This window comes from Rhinolophus sinicus, chromosome 6 (assembly GCF_057876585.1).
Source record: "Rhinolophus sinicus isolate RSI-liver-muscle chromosome 6, RSI-T2T, whole genome shotgun sequence".
Taxonomy (NCBI): domain Eukaryota; kingdom Metazoa; phylum Chordata; class Mammalia; order Chiroptera; family Rhinolophidae; genus Rhinolophus; species Rhinolophus sinicus.
Window position 1 is genome coordinate 480,942 of NC_142506.1, and position 14,575 is coordinate 495,516.

General features: G+C 65.7%; 2 protein-coding genes across 6 annotated transcripts; one reads left to right on the plus strand and one right to left on the minus strand.

The window, feature by feature from the left end:
• Positions 1 to 1,419: 1,419 nt before the first annotated feature.
• On the plus strand, positions 1,420 to 11,320 carry OPLAH (5-oxoprolinase, ATP-hydrolysing). Of its 2 annotated transcripts, none has more exons than XM_074316519.2 (27): positions 1,420 to 1,560; positions 2,073 to 2,287; positions 2,362 to 2,553; positions 3,051 to 3,150; positions 3,232 to 3,355; positions 3,499 to 3,694; positions 3,774 to 3,939; positions 4,047 to 4,185; positions 4,268 to 4,335; positions 4,474 to 4,739; positions 4,850 to 4,962; positions 5,052 to 5,222; positions 5,431 to 5,568; positions 5,659 to 5,797; positions 5,903 to 6,015; positions 6,254 to 6,405; positions 6,995 to 7,155; positions 7,237 to 7,338; positions 7,409 to 7,583; positions 8,998 to 9,182; positions 9,311 to 9,457; positions 9,562 to 9,696; positions 9,938 to 10,087; positions 10,204 to 10,361; positions 10,445 to 10,605; positions 10,794 to 10,891; positions 11,122 to 11,320. In XM_074316519.2, the coding sequence occupies exons 2-27, from the start codon at positions 2,117 to 2,119 to the stop codon at positions 11,266 to 11,268; spliced, it is 3,867 nt and encodes a 1,288-aa protein (XP_074172620.2). In that variant the 5' UTR covers positions 1,420 to 1,560; positions 2,073 to 2,116; the 3' UTR covers positions 11,269 to 11,320. The 2 variants fall into 2 exon arrangements, with proteins under 2 accessions (XP_074172620.2, XP_074172621.2); XM_074316520.2 differs by lacking the exon at positions 1,420 to 1,560 and adding an exon at positions 1,663 to 1,814.
• LOC109434879 (sphingomyelin phosphodiesterase 5) lies at positions 10,963 to 14,213 on the minus strand. Of its 4 annotated transcripts, XM_074316626.2 has the most exons (8): positions 13,748 to 14,027; positions 12,693 to 13,608; positions 12,523 to 12,595; positions 12,109 to 12,249; positions 11,946 to 12,035; positions 11,789 to 11,852; positions 11,551 to 11,686; positions 10,963 to 11,478 (listed from the first exon to the last, which is right to left on the minus strand). In XM_074316626.2, exons 2-8 carry the CDS (start codon positions 13,518 to 13,520, stop codon positions 11,386 to 11,388), a joined length of 1,425 nt encoding a protein of 474 aa, XP_074172727.2. In that variant the 5' UTR covers positions 13,521 to 13,608; positions 13,748 to 14,027; the 3' UTR covers positions 10,963 to 11,385. The 4 variants fall into 4 exon arrangements, with proteins under 4 accessions (XP_074172727.2, XP_088655405.1, XP_088655406.1 ...); XM_088799279.1 differs by lacking the exon at positions 13,748 to 14,027 and adding an exon at positions 14,097 to 14,213 and having other exon boundaries at positions 11,789 to 12,035; XM_088799280.1 differs by having other exon boundaries at positions 10,963 to 11,686; positions 13,748 to 14,034.
• Between the last annotated feature and the right edge of the window lie 362 nt (positions 14,214 to 14,575).

Here is a 14,575-nt window from a genome sequence, read left to right on the forward strand (position 1 = left end):
GGAGGGGTCTTCCCAGAGGGACTCCAAGGCCAGGTGCCCGTCTGGGCTGCACTAGTCATTTGGCCCTGGGGGAGGCTAGACGTCAGCGGTCCACACACCCTGCTACCGGTGGTCAGAGCCACTAGGCCGTGGCTCTGAAGCCCCGGAATGTGGCTGAGGTGCGGGGGCAGGGGTGGCACTGACCTCACAATGCTACGGTCCGCTGTCCCTGGCCAGCCCGCCGGCTGCTGGCCGCTGCTACCCCCACGGCCAGGCATGTCCCTCCTCAGCAGCTATGAGGGCCTGCGGCAGGAGATCCAGCGGCTGGCGCAGGAGAACGAGGAGCTGCGCCAGCTCGTGCAGCTGCTCCAGGAGAACCAGGAGCTGAAGCAGGTGCTCAGGAACCGCAGCGGCAGCCTGGGCTTCTGCGGCTCTGGGCTCCTGGCTGAGGTGGCCTCCAGCCCACGGCTGCCCCGGCGCAGAACCATCAAGTTCAAGGATGCTGAAAGACGTGAGCTGCGAGGGGGTTGCGGGGGCTCTTCCTGGGGACCCAGGAGGCTTCCCTCATTCAGCTTGTGCCCAGAGAGTGAAAAGGCGCTATGACGTGCTACAGAGGGACATGGAGCAAAGCAACGGACAAGGGGTAGAGGTGGGGCTCTTTTAATAGGGTGCAGCAGACAGTGACAGATGATAACATCACTGAGAAAGTGACATTGGAGCAGAGCTGGACCAGAGTGAGGGAGACATGAGGCTGGGGTGGAACTGTCCAGATGAACAGTCTGTGCAAAGGCCCTGAGGTGGCAGTGAGCTGGGTGTGCTGAGGCCAAGCTAAGGCCAGTGCTGGTGGAGTGGAGGGCAGATGGGGACCAGGAGGGTCTTACAGGTCAGAGGGAGCCTGAGGGCAGGCTGTGTCCCCCCAGGGCCAGTACCCTCTAGGCTCCCTGACCCATGGAGGCTGGGGTGGGGTAGACAGCCCCTCTTCTGGTGAGAAGTGACAGCGCTTTGGCTAGGGTGGGGGAGTGAAGAGTGGTGAGGCCTGGATACATATTTTGAAGGTTGAAGTAAGAACAGGACTTTTTGCAGGTTGGGCTGGGGTGTGAGAAGGAGGGGCTGGACAGTGGTTCCTAGGGTTTGGCCAGACGCTGCAAGTGGGGAGTTGCCCCAGGAATGGGCGGGTGGGAGGTGACCCCAAACCTCACGGAAACAGCACTATGCTTGGGGAAGCCTCTGGCTGTGCAGGGTCAAGGGGAGACATGACTGGGCAGGTGGGCTCGCTGAGCAGGGCAGGAGCCAAGACAACTGGAGCTGTGCCAAGGGCTGGGTAGGGACGCGCCAGCCCAGCGCCATCCTGCTCTGGATCCCGCTGGAAAGGCCCTTCTGGCCTTCCTCGGGTTGCTCCCGGCAGAGGGCGGAGGGCGGAGGCAGCCCGGGCAGGCCAAGCCTGACGCAACCGGGAGGGCCGGGCACGCCGGGACTGGTCGTGCAGGGGGCGGGCCCGCTTCCGGGCCGGGGCGGGCACAGGCAGAGTCCCGTGGTAGTGCAGTCGGAACAGACCCGGAGCGACTCGGAGCTACCGGCCAGGTGGGCCCTGCACGGGGACCCTCCCGCCACCCTCTCCGCAGCCCCCGCCCCACTTCCCCCACCGCCCCGCTCCTCCCCTCCCCGTCATCTGCGCAGGCTCCGCCCCATCTCCTGTCCCCCATGGCCTTGGTCCAAAGGTCGGGCGTTGGGAAGTGGAGCTCCCCAGACCTGCCCCCAACCCCGTGCTTCCTCCTGCTAAGAGAGCCGAGACACCCTGCTCGAGGGCTCCGGCCTCCCTTTTCCCCCTCTGAAAGGTCAGCTCCGGGCCCTGGGTTTCCATCCCAACCCAGGACACTGAGAACGGGGTAACGGGGGTGGGGAGAGGGGGGAGGCCTGGCGCACAACCTGCCAGCTCTGGCCTTGCCTCAGGCTGCCCTCTGAACAGGGTCCTGCAGCTCTGGCTCCTCCCAGAGCCCATCCTGGACCTGGAATCCCCCATCCCAAATGTGCCCTGGGCTCCCCACCTGTGGATGACCCCCACCCTCCCCAGTGACCCAAGCTCCTCTGGCCAGTTCTCCCAGCCGAAGAGTCACTGCTGGACTCCAGCCCCGTCATCATGGGCAGCCCTGAGGGGCGCTTCCATTTTGCCATCGACCGTGGAGGCACCTTCACAGATGTCTTTGCCCAGTGCCCAGGGGGGCATGTGAGGGTCTTGAAGCTGCTCTCAGAGGACCCTGCCAACTATGTGGACGCACCCACAGAGGGCATCCGGCGCATCCTGGAGCAGGTGGCCAGGGCAGAGTGGTGGGGTGAGGAAGGACCCTGGAGCCAGGGGCCTGACACTGACCATGTGGTTCCCAGGAGGGGGGCATGTTGTTGCCACGGGACCGGCCACTGGACACCAGTCGCATTGCCAGCATCCGAATGGGCACCACAGTGGCCACCAACGCGCTGCTGGAGCGGCGGGGGGAGCCGGTGGCGCTGTTGGTGACACGTGGCTTCCGAGACCTGCTGCATGTAGGCACCCAGGCCCGAGAGGACCTCTTTGACCTGGTGAGCTCACCATGCCGGCGGGAGGCTGGGTCGTGCAGCTTGTTTACCCAGGGGTACCATGGCCCCTCAGGGAGGGCAGTCCTTGGAAGGGTCAGAGCCGGCCCAAGGCCACCAGCTGATAGGCAGAGAGGAGGTTCCAGGCACTTGTAGCAGGATACTGCGTTTCCCCAGTCTTTAGAGTGGTCACACATTGTGCTGTTTCTGTCTGCCACTGTGCCCTGTCCTGGACCCCAGGTGTGGGGTAGCCCAAGCCAGCCAGTTCAGGGCGAGGGGTGGGAGTCCACCCCACCCCCACTGCGGGGTTCTGGGAAGGAGCTGCGCTTATGGGTGCCCGGCTGTTGGCCACACTCAGATGTCTTGGGCAGTGAGCCGCTCGCTGGGTGGGCCTTACCCACCCCTCTGTCTTCTGGGCCTATGGACTGGCCTGTTGGGACACCTCCCTGCCCCCAGCAAGGACGCTCAGGCCAGGGCGTCCCTGAGCCTCTGCCGGCCCCCAGGCCGTGCCCATGCCCGAGGTGCTGTACAAAGAGGTGCTGGAGGTGGACGAGCGTGTGGTGCTGTATCGTGGGGAGCCAGGAGCCGGGACGCCCGTCAAAGGTGCATGTGCCTCCAGTGTTGGGGTTTGAGGGCAGCAGGCCCTGACAGGCCTTTAACCGGGTGGCAATGGCTTCCTGGCAGGCTGCACAGGGGACCTGCTGGAGGTGCAGCAGCCCGTAGACTTGGGGGGCCTGCGTGGGAAGCTGGAGGGGCTCCTGTCCCGGGGCATCCGCAGCCTGGCAGTGGTGCTCATGCATTCCTACACGTGAGTGTGGGGGGTGGGGAGCTGCTTGGGGTCGGGGAGGAGCCTGGTGGGGGGAGGGGCCTGGTGGGGGGGCTGGAGGGGGGTGGGGGGGTGGCCAGCAGCCAGCCAGGTGGGAGGTGCAGTGCCCTGGCTTGTCTTCGCAGGTGGGCCCAGCATGAGCAGCAGGTAGGCGCGCTGGCCCGGGAGCTGGGCTTCACACACGTGTCACTGTCCTCGGAGGTCATGCCTATGGTGCGCATCGTGCCACGGGGACACACGGCCTGCGCTGACGCCTACCTCACACCTGCCATCCGGCGCTATGTGCAGGGTTTCTGCCAGGGCTTCCAGGGCCAGCTCAAGGTGAGGCCCGCCTCCCTCCCTACCCCGACCCCCTCCCCATGTCTGCCCAGCCCCTCACCGCCCCCCTGCCTGCCCACAGGATGTGCAGGTGCTGTTCATGCGATCTGATGGTGGCCTGGCGCCCATGGACTCCTTCAACGGCTCCCGTGCTGTGCTCTCTGGCCCCGCCGGTGGTGTGGTTGGCTACTCGGCCACCACCTACAGGGCAGAGGGTGGCCAACCTGTCATCGGCTTTGACATGGGAGGTATGAAGGCTGAAAAGTGGGGTCGGGGTAGGCTCAACAACTAGGCTGGACCCTGCCAGGCATCCAGGTCTGTGGGGTGACTCCTCATCCTCCCACCCTAACACCAGGCACATCCACTGACGTGAGCCGCTATGCTGGGGAGTTTGAGCACGTGTTCGAGGCCAGCACTGCTGGTGTCACCCTCCAGGCCCCCCAGCTGGACATCAACACAGTGGCAGCTGGTGGGGGCTCCCGACTCTTCTTCAGGTCAGCCCCTGCATCTGGGCCGGGACCCTCAGCCCTGCGTCCCAACCCGCCTCCAATTTCAGTCCTCCCTCCCTCCCCCAAGGTCCGGCCTCTTCGTGGTTGGGCCAGAGTCCGCAGGGGCCCACCCTGGCCCTGCCTGCTACCGCAAAGGTAAGGCTGTTGTGCACCCTGCATGCCCCTTGCTGTGCTGCCCAGGCCCACCCACCCCTTCAGCCCACCCCCACCCCCCGCAGCCCACTCCTGGTCCCAACTCCAGCCCCCAAACCCCATACCGTGCATACCTCCCAGGGGGCCCTGTGACAGTGACAGATGCTAACCTGGTCCTGGGTCGGCTGCTGCCTGCCTCCTTCCCCTGCATTTTTGGGCCGGGAGAGGACCAGCCACTGTCTGCCGAGGCCTCCCGAAAGGCCCTGGAGGCTGTGGCTACTGAGGTCAACAGCTTCCTGACCAATGGGCCTTGCGTGGCCTCCCCGCTAACCCTGGAGGAGGTAGCCATGGGGTTTGTGCGTGTGGCCAACGAGGCCATGTGCCGGCCCATCCGTGCCCTCACACAGGTATGCTTGCTTCCCAGCTCTGCCCCCCTCAGGCAACCCCATGGGGTGAGGGATGGGGAGCCCGACAGGGGAGGGTGAGCCCCTGCCCCTGACCCCTTCTGGCTCCCTAGGCACGAGGCCATGACCCCTCGGCCCATGTGCTGGCTTGCTTCGGGGGAGCTGGCGGTCAGCACGCGTGCGCCATCGCCCGGGCCCTGGGCATGGACACGGTGCACATTCACAGGTGTGTCTGGGCAGGGAGCACATGTCCTAGGGCGGGGGGCCGGCTTTGGGAGGCCCCCACCCTCATCACCGACTGGCCTGTGTCCATAGACACAGTGGGCTGCTGTCGGCACTGGGGCTGGCTCTGGCAGACGTGGTGCATGAGGCCCAGGAGCCCTGCTCACTGCCCTATGCACCTGAGACCTTTGTGCAGCTGGACCAGAGGCTGAGTCGCCTGGAGGAGCAGTGTGTGGAGGCTCTGCGGACCCAGGGCTTCCCCAGGTGGGGCTCTGCGGGCAGTGGGCTGGGTACAGGGCTGGCAACATCCCAGCCGCCCTCTAGGCAGCTGTACCGCCTGTCTTCCCAGCTGGTGTTGGGGTCCCTCTGCAGGGTGGTCAGGGAGGGCTGGACTCCGAGTGCTGGGGGTGGAGGCAGGTCAGGCATTCTTGAGGAGTGCCCTGCGTGAGCGCCCCGCCTGCCTCCTGCACAGGTCCCAGGTCAGCACTGAGAGCTTCCTGCACCTACGTTACCAGGGCACGGACTGCGCCCTGATGGTGTCCGCACACCAGCACCCGGCCACAGCCCGCTCGCCCCGTGCTGGCGACTTTGGGGCAGCCTTCGTGGAGAGGTATGTGAGCTCGTGTCCTGGGAGCCCTGGCGGGTGGCCTGCCGGCCTGGCCACTTTGCCCTGATGGCTCCCTTGGGCCGGTGGGTGTAGGTACATGAGGGAGTTTGGCTTCGTCATCCCTGAGCGGCCAGTGGTGGTGGACAATGTGCGGGTGAGGGGCACCGGCCGCAGTGGCCTTCACCTAGAGGATACCCCCAAAACTCAGATTGGTCCTCCTCGGATAGACAAGGTAGGTGGCCCTGCCTGTGCCCGCCCACCCTCGCCCACCCACAGGGACACAGGAAGCAGTGAGGGTGCTGGACCTAGGAACCTCACTTACCCCACACCTCCTCAGGTGACCCAGTGCTACTTTGAGGGGGGCTACCAGGAGACCCCCGTGTACCTGTTAGGAGAGCTGGGCTATGGGCACAAGTTTCAGGGACCGTGCCTCATCATCGACAGCAACAGGTGGGCTTGAGGCCTGGCCAGGGTGGGGCCGCGGGGGTGTAGCTTGGGCCATAGCTGCTGGGGCCTGGGTGGGCTGTGGGGCCCTGGTATGGGGTTCTCTGGCCCCACGCTGCAGGAATCTGAAGGACTCTGGGGTCCCTGCATGGCTGGAGTGTCCTCCAGCTTGGGGATGTGGGGTCCCTGGCTGGAAAGGAGATGTGGCCTGGCCCCTCCAGCGCCTATGCACCCCTGCCCCCAGCACCATCCTGGTGGAGCCAGGCTGCCAGGCAGAGGTAACTGAGGCCGGGGACATCCGCATCTCGGTGGGGGCTGAGGCCCCTAGCACAGTGGGCGCCCAGCTGGACCCCATCCACCTGTCCATCTTCTCACACCGCTTCATGAGCATTGCTGGTGAGTGGTGACACCACACGCCTGGGCCCTGCCTTCTCCCTGTAGTGTCAGGTGGGGGTCTGTCTACTGGGCAGAGGTGGGTGCTGGCGGCATGGCTGGTAGGGGTGTGCAGGGAGAAAGCGTCACCCAGGGGAGGGGCAGAAGCAGAATCTTGGCTGGTGGCAGGGCGGGCATGTGGCCCTGACTCTAGCAGGCCTTGGGCAGGGTGAGTGCCTTCCTCCTGCCAGCAGCCATGTGACCTGGCATTGCCTTCTGCTTGTGCCAGGAGATGGGCTCAGCACAGCAAACCTGTCTGTGCAGTCAGGCCAAGGGCACCAGGACTTTACTGTTCTCAGCAGGGCGGAGGACTGATATGGGGCCCCAGGTCCTTGCTGGGCTCCAGGCAACAGTGGGGGGAGGGGGTGCCCCTCACACAGGCAAGACATGGCCTGGCAGCGGCCTCACTGTGCCCAGGTGGGCCACCGCCATCTCTAGGTCCTGGCTCTGGGCCTTGGAGGCCTTAGAGGCCGAGGGTCCTGCCTCTCCATACCTGGGGCCGTGCTCTGGGTGGGGTGAGGCCAGCGGGCGCCTGGTCACTCTGTGCCCCCAGAGCAGATGGGCCGCATCCTGCAGCGCACGGCCATCTCCACCAACATCAAGGAGCGGCTGGACTTCTCCTGCGCCCTCTTCGGACCCGACGGGGGGCTGGTCTCCAATGCCCCCCACATTCCTGTGCACCTGGGCGCCATGCAGGAGACGGTGCAGTTCCAGGTTTGGAGGGTCCCTCTCTCACCCCCTTCTCCAGCCCTGTCCCTGCACCCTCCCCACTCGACACCTGTCTCCTGGCTTCAGATCCAGCACCTGGGGGCTGACCTCCACCCTGGCGATGTGCTGCTGAGCAACCACCCCAGCGCAGGGGGCAGCCACCTGCCAGACCTGACTGTCATCACTCCGGTGAGGGCTGACGCCCAGGGGCCTCGGGGCAAAGGCGGCCGCATAGCTCACTGTTACTGTCCACCCCTAGGTGTTTTGGCCGGGTCAGATGCGGCCTGTGTTCTACGTGGCCAGCCGCGGGCACCACGCGGACATCGGGGGCATCACACCGGGCTCCATGCCCCCCCACTCCACCACGCTGCAGCAGGAGGGCGCTGTCTTCCTGTCCTTCAAACTCGTCCAGGGGGGCGTCTTCCAGGAGGAGGGTGAGAGGCAATGGGTCTGAGGCCGGGAGATGGGTTCAGTGGGCTGGCACACGTGGCTGCTGCCTATAAGCCAACCTGGATACTGGGACGCAGCCGACCGGCCCAGGCCTGCCTCAAGCCTGGGGGTGCCAGGGGGTGACATCTCTCAGAGATGACCAAAGGAGCTGAGTTCTGCCTGGGCCCAGGAAGGCCTCGGTGGTTTGGGGTGGGGTGTCCACCAGGATACCCAAGGGGCCGGGTGCAGGTGGGGGAGGAGCCTGTGTTGTGGTGTTCATAACCATCACTGGGTTTGCACTGGGCCTGGGGGCTGCAGAGAAACTGCGGGGCCAGGGGCTGCAGTCTTGTGGAGAGCTTTGCTGGGCCTGGACCCAAGTCAATGGATAGTGGGGCAGTGGGGAGGCTGCGAAGGGCTGCAGCTGGGCCCGCGGTGGCCTGCCTGTGCGCCATGACAGTCCCTGCCCCGAAGGTGGCCCAGGGGAGTGGGATGGGGACGACTCTTTTGAAGGTCAGAGTTGGTATTTCATTGGATTTGGGGGTGGGGCGAAGAATGGGCACAGAGCAGCTGCAGTGGGGCCTGGGGGCAGTGGAAAATACAGAGCCGGTCTGAAGCCTTAGAGGTCTGGGAGCCCAAGGGGCATCCCAGAGTGCGAGGAGGTGACGTGCACAGCGTAGGGTGGCATAACAGAGCCACAGACTGCTGTGGGTGCCAAGGACACAATTAGAGTTATGTGGGTCTGGCTGCTCCCTTGGTCCATGTGGGGCGAGGGCAGGGGCAGGGACCATGGGATGGACATGTACAGGCACGTGACAGATGACCCAGTGGCCAGGGAGCCTCAGAGAGGACCTCAACCTAGGCTCGAGTGCAGGGCTTCCCTGAAGTGGGGCCTGGTCCCTGGGACCAGGAGCAGCACTGCTTGCCAGGGGCTGGAGGCCTTGTACAGATCTGTTGGGGTGCTACACAGACAGTCACCTTGGTGGTTAGATGTGGGGGCAAGTGGGGGCCACACGGCTGAGGGGAGTGTGAGTGGGAAGGGTCAAGGAATGTGGGTGGTTTTTCTCTTGGTAAAGAGGAGAGAGGCCCAGAAAGGGCTGGAGGGAGTGGTGTCGAAGTCGTGGGGAGAGAAGCCAGGAAGAGTCGAAGGAGGGAGGAGTGTTTGCCCAAGGAGACTGCCCCCCCCTCTGCCCCAGCCTGAGGTGTCTGTGTGGGGGTGGGCCTGAGGCGGAAGAAGAAATTTCAGCAGATGAAAGGAGGCTGGGGGTTCTGGGGGCACTGAAGGGGTCAGCAGGGTGTGGGGAGCCAGTGAAGGGCCAATATGGGGGCCCACAGTGTCCCGCAGAGGTGCAGCAGGTGTGGAGCAGGGCAAGGCAGCCTCAGGGCTGGGAGGGTAACTCAGCGGTGACTCCATCCATCTAGCGGTCACCGAGGCCCTGCGGGCGCCAGGCAAGATTACTGGCTGCAGTGGGACCCGGAATCTGCATGACAACCTGTCAGACCTCCGTGCCCAGGTGGCAGCCAACCAAAAGGGCATCCAGCTGGTGGGGGAGCTCATTGGGCAGTACGGCCTGGACGTGGTGCAGGCCTACATGGGCCATATTCAGGTGGGCCTGGGGGCTGGAGCATAGGGGCAGCTCTGTGCCAGCCCCCAGGCAGCTGGGCAGGTATGGAAGGGGGGCACCTGGCCCACCTGGAAGGTGGCATGGCTGCCTCTAAACCTACTTCCTGCCAGGCAAACGCTGAGCTGGCTGTACGGGACATGCTTCGGGCCTTTGGGACCTCCCGGCAAGCCAAGGGCCTGCCGCTGGAGGTGTCTGCAGAGGACCACATGGACGACGGTTCCCCGGTCCGACTCCGCGTGCAGATCAACCTAAGTCAGGTTCGGCGGCGGGGGCGGGGCCTCCTCTTGCTTCGGGGGCGTGGCGGCCTGGCTGCTGACGACCTCTCCCCTCCTCTCCCCTCCCCTCGTCTTCGCATGGGCAGGGCAGCGCGGTGTTTGACTTTACTGGCACCGGGCCGGAGGTGTTTGGCAACCTGAACGCACCACGGGCCATCACGCTGTCTGCCCTCATCTATTGCCTGCGCTGTCTGGTGGGCCGGGACATCCCGCTGAACCAGGTGCGCACGCGCGTCCTGTAGGCGAGGTCAGCAGGTCGACCTGGGGCGAAGCTAGCAGATGGGAGGCAGCTGGGGGTTCTCGCGGCGCTGAAGGAGTCAGCACGGTGTGGGGAGCCAGTGAAAGGCCAAGATGGGGGCCGAAATCAGCCCAACAGCCCAACGACCGACTGATCCTAGAGGCGCTAGTGGTGGGGGAGACGGATATCTCCCTGTTGCCCCTAAGAGCTGGCCTCCCCCACAGGGCTGCTTGACGCCAGTGCGCGTTGTGATTCCTAAAGGCTCCATCCTGGACCCGTCCCCTGAGGCAGCTGTGGTGGGCGGCAACGTGCTCACGTCGCAGCGAGTGGTGGATGTCATCCTGGGGGCCTTCGGGGCTTGCGCCGCCTCCCAGGTGCAGCAGGCGGGCGGGCGCTCACCGCTAGGGCTTGCTGGGGGATTGGGCCACGGGCTAGGGCGCACAGGGAGCGGATGCCGCCCCAGCCCAGCAGCAACCGCTTGACCCGCCAGGGCTGCATGAACAATGTGACCCTGGGCAACGCCCACATGGGCTACTACGAGACGGTGGCGGGCGGCGCGGGCGCGGGCCCCGGGTGGCACGGGCGCAGCGGTGTGCACAGCCACATGACCAACACGCGCATCACTGACCCGGAAATCCTGGAGAGCAGGTGAGCCGTGCGGGCTGGGCAGCTGGTGGGGTGGGGTGGGAGGTGCAGCCAGAGCGGCTGCGCTGAGCCCCTGGCCCGCGCAGGTACCCGGTAATCCTGCGCCGCTTCGAGCTGAGGCTGGGGTCCGGGGGCCGCGGCCGCTTTCGGGGCGGTGATGGTGTTGTCCGCGAGCTGCAGTTCCGTGAGGAGGCGCTGCTGTCGGTCCTGACCGAGCGCCGTGCCTTCCAGCCTTACGGCCTCCACGGTGAGAGCCTCCCCTCCCCTCCCTTCCCTCAGGTCTCCCCTTCCCAGCCCAGCATGTTCCTCACCCCCCACCCCCACGCCAGCCCTATCTCCCCTCTCTCGCTAGGTCTCTCCCTAACTCCCCACCAAGCCCCCCACCTCTCTTCCTTCCTTGCCTCCTGGGCCACCACACCGCTCCTCTTCCTGCAGGGGGAGAGCCTGGTGCCCGTGGCCTAAACTTACTGATCCGGAAGGATGGCCGCACGGTGAATCTGGGTGGAAAGACATCCGTACCCGTGTATCCTGGGGTAAGGACTGTCATCCGTTGGTCCCATCTCCATCCTCCCTGCGGCCCCCATCCCACAGAACGTGAACGGAATTGCAAAAATAACCAGTTTAATTTAGCTCCTGAAGGAAGGGGGTCTGCACACCCGGCCCGTGGCCCAGGCCAGTGCTGTGGATGCAGCTTGGGGATTGGACTGCAGCGGGAGGCAGGCGGTGACCATGCCCTCGCTGAACCCGCCCCTCTGCTCCACAGGACGTGTTCTGCCTCCACACACCAGGTGGCGGGGGCTACGGGGACCCGCAGGACCCTGCCCCACCTCCGGGGTCGCCCCAGCAGCCCTCGGCCTTTCCAGAGCGGGGCAGCGTCTACGAGTACCGCAGGGCCCAGGAGGCTGTGTGAGAGAGGGCCCACACAATAAAAGAGTCATTAAGTCGCCCTGTTTCCGAACCAACCAGCGAGGCTCACGCTCTGTCCTTGTGTCTTTCCACCCGGCGGCGAATCTCGCCCGTGTCTGCCTTAGGAGGGCATTGAAACTCGGAGCCGAAGTCCCACGGCCAGGTGGTCTGTGAGCCCCGCCAAGGCGGTGCTGAATGTCACCTGTTCCACCTCCTGGGGGCGGGAGTCAGGTTGAGGGGTTGACCCAGCGCCAGAGGACCCAGCGCCCTGAACTCTGGCACTTACTGGGCTCAGCGGACCTGTGGGCGCTCCCCGGTAGGTGATGTAGTCCAGGCGCCGGCCCTGCCAGGGCTTAACCGGGTGGCCTCCGTGGGGAGGGCCTGCCAGGTAGCGGTGGCGCCCTTCTTCCCGCTCCAGGGCCCTGAGGAGGGGCGGTGTCATCAAGGCCGCGGCACTGTCCGTTCTGGGCGTTGCCTAGCCTTCCTCCTCCCCACCCCCACCCTCCGCCCCCGTCGCTGTTCACCTCCGCAGCATCTCGGGGGAGCAGGCCACAGAATGGCGGAGCATGGAAGTGCTCAGTATCGTTCCTGGAGGAGAGATGTACCGGCGAGAACGTGGGCATGAGCCGGAGTGCGGGCCATCGAGCCTTCCCTCGGTCCACCCCCGCCCAGACGCGATACCCAGGGCCCAAGGCTGCTCCCGGCGTGTGCCCAGGCGGCAGGGGTCCCGGAAACGGCTGAAGAGCTGGTGCTCCTGCTCCTGCGCGTGATCTGCAGAGACAGGTCCGCGCTTGGTGGGCGGGGCCAGGGCGTCTGGCCCCGCCCCACTGAATCCTGCACTTACCTAGCGAGCAATTGTCGAAGTTCAGGTCACCCAAGAGAACGCTGAAGGCCACGGCGTCCTCACTCTGGCGGCTCTCGGCCTCAAACTGCTCAGCCCAGTCCAGCAGCAGCGTCAGCTGTTTACAGCGCAAGGGCCCATCCTCTGCGGGGGGAGGGAGGAGAGAGGAAGGCTCAGCCCAGGGTGCCATTTCGTATTCCGGAGACACAACCGAAACCCCCAACCCCCTCCCTGCCGGGTCCTTATCTGTGAGCCCACTCAGGCACTCCACGGGACTCGGGGTGTCTGGGGCAGTGAACAAACGATGTGTGTGTGGCTTGGGGGGACGGAGGTACAGGCGAGGGTTGGGACCCGCCGCCGCCACGCAGAGGCAGATCGGCCTAACCACATGCAGACGATGCAGCCCGACCGGCTCACCACTCGGCGCATGCAAATGCGTGCAATGGAGGAAGCCCACGATACGGCGCCCGTCCAGGATTCCCAGCTGCGCCTGCAACACCACGGACAGCCCCAGCAACCCTCGCCTGTTCGACCCCACGCCCCGCCCCCTCCCTGGCTGGGGAGTGCCGCTACCAGTGGGCGGGTACCTGTGCAGAAAGCAGTCCCTTGGAGGCCAGTGCGTCCTCGCGCCGAGCGTTGGGGAAGGACCGGAAGACGGCGCGCAGCAGCGGGTAGCGCGAGGCCAGCAGCAGACCGCTGCCCAGCAGCTTGAGGTGCGGCCCATGCTGCAGGCCGAACGTGCCCACGTCGTACAGCACTGGGCCCAGATTGGGCGCCAGGCAGCTCACCAGACGGCGCGCTGCGCGCAAATCAAACACCTCCTGCAGGCACACGAAGTCCAGACCCGCAGGCACTGCGGCTATCAGGACCCCGCGAGGCGCCCCGGAGAGTGGCGAGCTACAGCCTGTAGCCCCATAGTGCGAGGGCCGCAGGCCGGTGAGCAGCACGGAGCCCACGGCATCGGCCCGCCGCTGGCTGTGCTGTAAGTTGCTGAAGCGTGCTAGCCCGTCGGGGAGCAGACACAGGTTGGCGCTGAGGAAGCTGAAGCAGCGAGTGGGCTCAGCTGGGGGGCGCCAGGGCGCCGGCGGCTCCCAGCACTGCGGAGGGGGCTGGTAGCAGAAGGGGCGGCGCCAGGCTTGCAGCAGCAGCCAGAGCAGCAGGCCCGGCATGGCCAGCGGCAAGCCGACGAGCAGCAGCAACAGCAGTGCCGCTCCTGCTCGCGCGGCTGCGCTCAGCCATCTCAGGCCGCTGGGGTGCGCCACTGGCGCCCAGCAGCCCAGCAGCTGGTCCAGGGTCCAGTAGGCCGGGAAGAGCAGCATGCGGGCCAAGCTGTGGAGGACATGCAACACAGGGTGCGGGAAGGGCGAGGGTCGGAGGGCGCCAGGCTCCGGGGGCCAGTCCGGCGGGGATTGCATGGCGTGCGAGGCTCCTCCGTTGCGGAGCGCCCCCGCGACTCATTTCCTTCCAGCGTTGCTTGTCGATTTGTCGGTGCGTCAGCGGGAGCTGCAGGGGAGCCACAGGAGTCAAGGCCAGGTGGCGAACCTCTGTACGAACCCGGGAAGGCACTGGGCCGCGCGAGAGCCTGGGGGGCGCGCGCGGGCGCAAGCAGAGATGTGCGGTGGGGAAGGCGCCCTCTCCTCACCCGTGCGAAATCTCAGCGGCGGCTGGAAAAAGGAAAGGGAAAGCGAAAGGGACCCTGGCCTCGCAGTCCCGCCCCAGGTCCTCTTCGCCCCGCCCCGCCCTCCTCTGAAGGCCTCACAGAGAACCCCCAGACCAGCCTGACGGGAGCAAGATCTGGGGTGCAGCCGGCATCAAGCGGAGGACGACCCTTTTTAGTGCGGGAGGGCGCAGCTCTAACGAGTTAGGTGTGCGCTGCGTCTCGCTCCCTCCCCCTCCCGTGAGTCCGAGTGGACTAGTCCGGGCGCTCCTGCAGCCAGACTGCGGGATCTACCCCACCCCCACCGTCTCCCCAGGGAAGCAATGCTCAGCACCTGAGTCAAAAGACAGATGAGGAACGAACTCGGAGCGGCCTAACCAGCCACCCCACTCAGCGCCCCGCAGATTCCCCACAAGGCGGGCGCACAGCGGTTGACGGCTCTGTGACCCTACCCCAAAGAGCTTCTAATGTGGGCGGTAGGGTCGGACCGTTGGTTCTGCCCTGCACAGCCGCTCCGTCCGGGCTCGCGAGCCAGGTGCAAGCCAGTTCCGCATCTGCCGAGCTCTCTCGCACCCGCTCCGCTGGTTTCTGAGACGAGCTGCCGCAAGCTCCCTCGAGCGCTGCCGCCCCCCACCCCATCTTTCTAACTCGAGTTGTGAACCAGTCCCTACAGCTCCCCGGGTGGATTCTTAAATAGCCCTGCACTCCTGCTGACAGGGATATGGAGGTCTTCTCTCCCCATCTCCCAATTCTCTAGGAATTCCCGATCCCCTTTAGAAATTCAGGTCTGGTCTGGGACTGGGTGTTTCATGG